The following is a 6660-nucleotide window of genomic DNA, read 5'->3' as shown; positions in this document are numbered from 1 at the left end:
AGGTGGCAGGATGGCTCAGCTAAAAAAAAAAAAAAAGGACAGCAACTTGTCCGTTCCCTTCCCCGATTCCCCAATGCTATTTCCTTCCCCCAACCCCCAATGAAATCTTTTAAACAAACAAGAGAGTAAATCAAGGAAGAGGAAGACAGGGAAACTAGGAAACGAGGAATCCCCCATGAGAGCACTGAAGGGAATTCCAAAGACAGTGAGGAAGATCCCAGGTGTCAGCCACCAGACACAGGGGGCAGGTCAGAAGGCTCTAGTAGCAATCACCTTCAAGGAGAGGGTATCAGTAAGATCCCCAGCCCATATCTGGACATATTAAAAGGAGAGTCACACATTTAGAAGGAGAATTGGGGATAGAGTTAGTGATGAAGTACATAGAAAAAACCAAGTTGGAAAAAAAAGGCTATTACTAACTCTGGGGAAAAGAATAAGTTGTACAGGAAACGTAATCATGAGACAGTTCCGAGCTCAGCTGTGAACAACATCTATACAGTCGTTATAATGTAAACTCAGAATACAGACCTCATCAAAGTTCATATAAAACTATATTGGGCATCTCTGAGGTGTGTGTGTGTGTGTGTGTTGGGAGGAGGCAGAAAAGGCAAAGCAAGGGGGTAAGTGAGCTAAATCCTCATCTTCCATGATTTAAAGTCAAAATGTAATGCCTAAGACTGAGAAAAAAAATTAAGATATCAGCAATATAGTCAAATTTTTTAATCAGTGAGCTATGTCTTAGAAAGTCCCTCCCATGTTCCCAACTCTTCTGAGGCAACAAAAGGCTGAGCCTGGAGCACCGAGCTTGCCACCGAGCTCCCCACCCCCACAGCAATCTACAAGTCAGTCCCTTCAGACTGGCTCCTGCTGGCCTCACCACACCCATTCTCACCTCCACACTCAGGCTTTCACTATTCTGGGGGGGGGGGCAGGGGCATAGCATCCCAGCTCCCCACTCCCCTCTTAGTAAACCATCCTTCAAGGCTTGTAAAACTCCCACCCCTCTCAGACAATCTGCCCCACCCCCATCCTGACCCCTGTCCAGTTCTTTTCCTTAAACGACTCTAATAGTTAGTTCTTCCTTCATTCATCAACGCATATTACCTGAGCAGCTACTACAGGACAGGTACCAGGAAATGTGCTGGTGAGACAACGAAGAACAGGCAGACAAAGGTGATATCTGTGGGCGTTACAGAGGTCCTCGGGAACGTAAGCATCCAGTAACACATTGTAAACGTTTCATTCTCTGTTCAGTGAATGTGTGAATCCATCCCTCCACAACCCCACCTCTTCACACTCTGTCTTGTCCCACAAAGGACTTAAGGAGGAAGTCAGCCCTGAGCTTCACCTCTCCAACAAGACAGAAAGCCTGACATAGCAACATCCCTCAATGGAGGCACAAGCTAAGCCAGGCCTGCACGTTCCTTCGCCAAAACCAACTTCCCACTTCATAGAGAAAAAAATTATTTTTCCCAAGCTTACATTTTTCCTCCATGATTTTTTTTTTTTGAGATTTTTTTGTTTCATTGGAGTCTATCATCACAAATTGGCCAGGAAGCACCAGGTGATGTCAAAATGAATGCCTGCATAGCAGCTGTTAATTACCATTCAAACTAAATAAAGAGCTTATCTTTTATGGATATGTGTGTGCTCTTGGTGGTCATTTTTGTTTGGAGCTTTAAAACGTGTCTACGTATTTAAGTAACGTTATGTTCACTATATAATTTTGTGTTAAAACCTAGGGCCTAAAAGGAATGACATGTATTAACAGAGGGGCCCTCGTCATTGAATGTACCATGGCCTCACTGTTGGGAGGTTGTCTAGGAGCAAAAGATATCACAATGCAAAAATACTGTTCAATGAATCGACCACTTAGGAATCAGACCGCATGGAAGCATTCTCCTCACTGACTCAATGCCTTCCCATCGCTGATTATTCAGTGTCAACATCACCATCGTGACATAAACAAAGCAACCACTCTCCAAAACCCTCAACTTCCCTGAAGGTGAAAAGGGTCACAGTCAATGAGCTTGGAAAGGCCATGAAAAACTCAGATCAATTCATGACTGAGTGTCAGAGAGTCATCAGGAATGAAAACACAACACACAACAGGGGGCTTTGAGAGACTGCCAAACACCAAAGAAATAAAAGGAGCCCTTGGGAAAACGGGTGGCCTCCCCCAGTAAGTCTGTACAAATTATCCTCTTCTGCGAGGCTGTAGAAATCAAGCATGACAGGAAGAATGTGATATTATGCTCTCACATGATTTTGTCAAAAACGAAAAATAAAAGAAAAAAGATAAGGCAAACAAAAAACAATCTGTAATTACTTTTATACTCAATCTTATAATTAGCATCTAGTTGCAATTACAACCAAATTCCTATTGCATGTGAGATAAAATAAACCTATGTTCATAATTTGCAATGTCATTTCTCAGACCCAGTCAAAACCTTTTTCTTTTCCCCTTACTATTCATAGTAAAACTTTAGTCCCTGTTTTAAGTGATTTTTTTTCTGGAACCACTTATTTTCAGACCATCAAGACCTCCTTCATTTCATGCCATCAGCGCAGCATATGAAAAGTTGCATATAGAATTATAGGTATGTTCTCTTTCACTTAAACACATTTTTACCTCTAACGTGAATATATAATATTAACGTTTTTTAAAAGTTGCACGTAAATATTTTAAGAGTATTGCGGCTGTGCTTCCCTGCCATTCCCCCACTTCTGTGCTAATGGAATTTTATTTCATTCTGGTAGTCAGATAAAATGTGCTTTGTGGGAGCTCCCTCAGCTCCAGCAAAGAACCAGGAATAGTCCAAACCAATTAGGAACATCCCAGTCACCTCTGCCAATGATTGGTTTACAGGCTGACATGTGACCACGTTTTAGCCAATGAGACATAAGAGAACTTAATGTCCAAAAGCATGAAGGACATGGAGGGTTATCACATGAGGATGTGATGTCTGGAGCTATTGCCGCCATCTTGTGAGCATGAGGAAGAAGCCAAGAAAATTCCAAAGAAATCTGTTTTTGACCTGAATTCACTAACCCTGAAATCATCGACCTTTAGACTTATTGTTATGTGATTTGATAAATTCCTATCATTTAAGCCACTTTAATTGACTGCTGTGTTTCTTACAACCCAAAGCCCCCCAAATGATACACTATAACTTTGTGATGTTCAGCTTCCCAAAGAGGTGTGTGAACCACCGTTTTTTAGTTTTCCACCAAAGGAGACCACAAAGGATTTTTTTTTTTAAACAAAGACATCTGCCTAATTCCAAGAGTCATCACTTTACAACCTAAGATTGTATCTCCATAACCCTCCTTGCAAAGCTCCATCTGTTGGTCTTTGGCAGTAACGGCAGTCCTGTGTCTTGAGTGGTCCAGCTTGGGTCATACCTGTGGGGTTTGGCTAACTCTGTCAGTAACTTGGGGTACTTCTACCCAAGCCCCTCTACCTTGGAGGGTATCTCCTAGGCACACCTGGATTTCTGCCCTCAGGAGTTTCCAGAACAAAGCTCTTCTCGATTCCCAACTCAGAACTCAGGGTCCCAGGGTTGCAAAGTCACACACAAGGGCCAGGCAGTTAAGACAAATGAGCACACCAGGCCAGGAGAACACTGGGGAACTCACACCTCCAAAGGAGTGACTGACATGTGGGAACACAGGACGAGCATTGCCTGATGTTCCAATATTTTCAAAACAACCTAGACACCTGAATTTTTTAGGTACAATTTCCAAAGTTTAAAAAATTTTTAAAAACTGCTGACTAATTTAAGCGTCTTTAAAACTCCAAACGGATCAAACCAAACGTATCTGAGAGCTAGAGCCAGCCTACCAGCTGCCCACTTACAACTTCTGGACTATTTGCACTGAACAATCACGTAACATTTGTGCACAGCTTCAAAATTGCCAAAGCCCTATTGTGCCCTTTACCATGGGACAGAAGGGCTCCTGTATCTCAAACACAGAACCATGTGTAGGAAGGAAAATCTTCTCATCACACCCCAAAGATGGATGATATTAAGGTGGGTGCTGCCCTTTTTATTCTGCGCCCAAAACACTCAATGAGGCCAAAGGATCTGCTGAGAGGGGACCCAGGGAGTTGAACAGGAAAAGCTCACAATTTAGCGTTGCCCCGATTTCTTTTTCTAACCTTATTGCCTTGGCTAGGACTTCTAGTACAAATACTGAATAGGGATAGTGAGAGTGGGCATCCTTACCTTGTTACTCATCTTAGGGGGAAAGCATTGACTTTCACTATTATGATGTTAGGTGTAGGTTTTTGTAGATGTCTTTTAACAGGTTGATGAAATTCCCTTCTATTCCTAATTTGCTGCGAGTTTTGATTATGAACAGATATTAAATTTTGTCAAATGCTTTCTCTGAATCAATTGCCATGGTCATGTGTTTTTTCTTCTTCTTTACACTGCTCTATTGATTTATTTTTGAATATTGAACCAGCCTTGCATTCCTGGGATAAGTCCCTCTTGGTCATGGCCTGGGTTTTCCAGACACTTTCAGAGACTCAGTTGCTTCTTTTGTAAAGTGCAGCTGGTAACACCAACCCTACCTCACAGAATTGTGCTGAAGATTAAAAACAGTGCATGTGTGTGTTTACGTTGAAGGGGTCATGTGTCTGACCCAAAGTCCTATGCAAATGGAGGCTGAGACGAAGCCCTACAATAACTAACTGCTATTTTTCAAGCCTTTGCCAGGCACTACACGAGTAAGTACCCTAATTCCATGTACCCTAAAGTGTGGTGAGGTGATTTTAAGGGCCACTCAGATTAATAATTTTCATTTTAATAGCTATATATTGTTTTCAATGTGCATTAGAAAAAATATAGAGCTGTCACGTCCAACATTTGATTTCATGCATGATGATAACCATAGCTTACACCTGGTAAGTTTTTACCAAGTATCAGGCATTGTTCTAAGCACTTTATACACAATAGTTCATTCAGTCTTCACATCAGCCCTAGGAGGTAGGTTATGTTATTACAATCCTCTTTTACAAATGAGGGCTCAGAGAGGTTAAGCAGCTTGCTCAAGGTCACACAGCTAGTAAGTGGCAGAGCGGGGATTTGAACACAGGCAGTGCTGTTCTAGAATCCTCTTAACTAATATGATATACTACTGTTTTTTGCTTAGTCTGAAATAGATGCGGGGGGAGACAGCTCATAAGAAAAATATTAATAATATAAGGATGTAATTTATATGAAGTTTAAGAACAGGTAAAACTAATCGATGGTTACAAAAGTCAAAATAGCAGTTATTCTGGGGGTTGTTGAGGAAGTATTACTGGGAAGAGGCATGAGGGAACTTTCTGGAAATATTTTATATCTTGATCTGGGTGGTGATTATACAACTGTAGACATACAAAATTAATTTTAGGGTGGCTACTTTAAATTTGTATACACACTGCACTGCGTTTTATGTTTTAACTCAATAAAGTTTAATAATAATATTGTACTACATAAACATGGAAGGAATGTGCAAAGGTCTTTAGTTTGGAAAAGCCTGCATTCCAGTTTCCACAACAAGCTGCGAGATGGATTCTATCACTCCCTCTTCCTAGGTGAGGAACCTGAGGCTGGAGAGGTGAAGACATTTGCCCACAATCCCACAGCGAGTGAGAAACATTTGGTTGCAAACCCAGAGCTGCTTGGCTCAGCCCCAGGGCTGGTGCCACCCTCTTCTCTTCCGAGGTGAGAGCATTATACCATTTCCAGACAGCTGGCCTGGCCTGGGCCTCGGGCAGCCAGAGGAACTGAGTGCTGGAGCCAGAGAGGGCCCATGCCCGTATTTGCCCAAGCTCTCTACTCTCCCTCACCCTCCCGAGCCACAAACACAGATGTTCTGCTTGCTTTTTCCCTTTTTCAGTCACAGCCCTCCTGTCGCCCAGAGCTGCCTGCCAAACTCCACATTCTTGGCGAGAACTGTAGGCAGGCAGGACCAGAGGGGCCTGGGCACAGCCAGCAGGCTCCAGAGGTGGCCTTGAGCCCCTCAACGGGCTCCCCGCGGTGCTCCCCAGATGGATACGCGCTGGCCAGGCCTCCCATGCACCCCCAGGCCGCTCACCTTGCAGCATGCTTCGGTAGGCCGTGTCGGCGATGGAGTAGATATGGGGCGGCATCTCGTGCCTCTTCTTACCCTTATACATCTCGACGATCTTCTCCGAGTAGATGGGCAGCTGCTTGTAAGGATTGATCACCACGCAGAAGAGGCCAGAGTACGTCTGCCAAACAGAGAACCCGAGCTTACTTCCAGAACACGGCATGGGGGAGAGGCCGGACATCCCACCCAAGGGATCCAGGCATGGTAACGCCCATCCCAGCCTGCATTTACGGAGCATCACTGTCTCCATTTTCTTGCTCCAGCCTCACAGTAACACTATTAGATAGAGACACCCATATTCTCATTTTAGAGATGGGGAAACTGAGGCTTCGAGTCCTAGTGGGAACGCCTTGGCATTACTGATAAGCCGGGTACAGGAGAAGATGAAGCAAGGGGCAGCTGGATTTCTAGGCCGCCAATGTCATGTTTTTTTTTGTTTTTTTTGTTTTTTTTTTTTTAGCTGAGCCATCCTGCTACCTGTTGGCAGCTCAGCGGCTGCTCAGCTCGGGCTGGACTCGAACCGCTGTTGCTCAG

The 6660-nt window shown here is 43.7% G+C and overlaps 1 protein-coding gene across 6 annotated transcripts in view; it reads right to left on the bottom strand.

Annotated features, from left to right (window-relative positions):
- The window catches only part of MYH11 (myosin heavy chain 11), a 117044-nt gene that overhangs the window by 79970 nt on the left and 30414 nt on the right, over positions 1 to 6660 (bottom strand). For all 6 annotated transcript variants that reach the window (XM_019666084.1, XM_019666087.1, XM_019666088.1 and 3 more), the window contains exon 3: positions 6091 to 6247. In XM_019666084.1, coding sequence (XP_019521629.1) covers positions 6091 to 6247 — 157 coding nt within the window. The remainder of the gene's footprint in view (positions 1 to 6090; positions 6248 to 6660) is intronic.

The sequence above is a fragment of the Hipposideros armiger genome, unplaced genomic scaffold (assembly GCF_001890085.2).
Source record: "Hipposideros armiger isolate ML-2016 unplaced genomic scaffold, ASM189008v1 scaffold_460, whole genome shotgun sequence".
Taxonomy (NCBI): Eukaryota; Metazoa; Chordata; class Mammalia; order Chiroptera; family Hipposideridae; genus Hipposideros; species Hipposideros armiger.
This window is presented reverse-complemented; position numbering and strand designations above follow the sequence as displayed.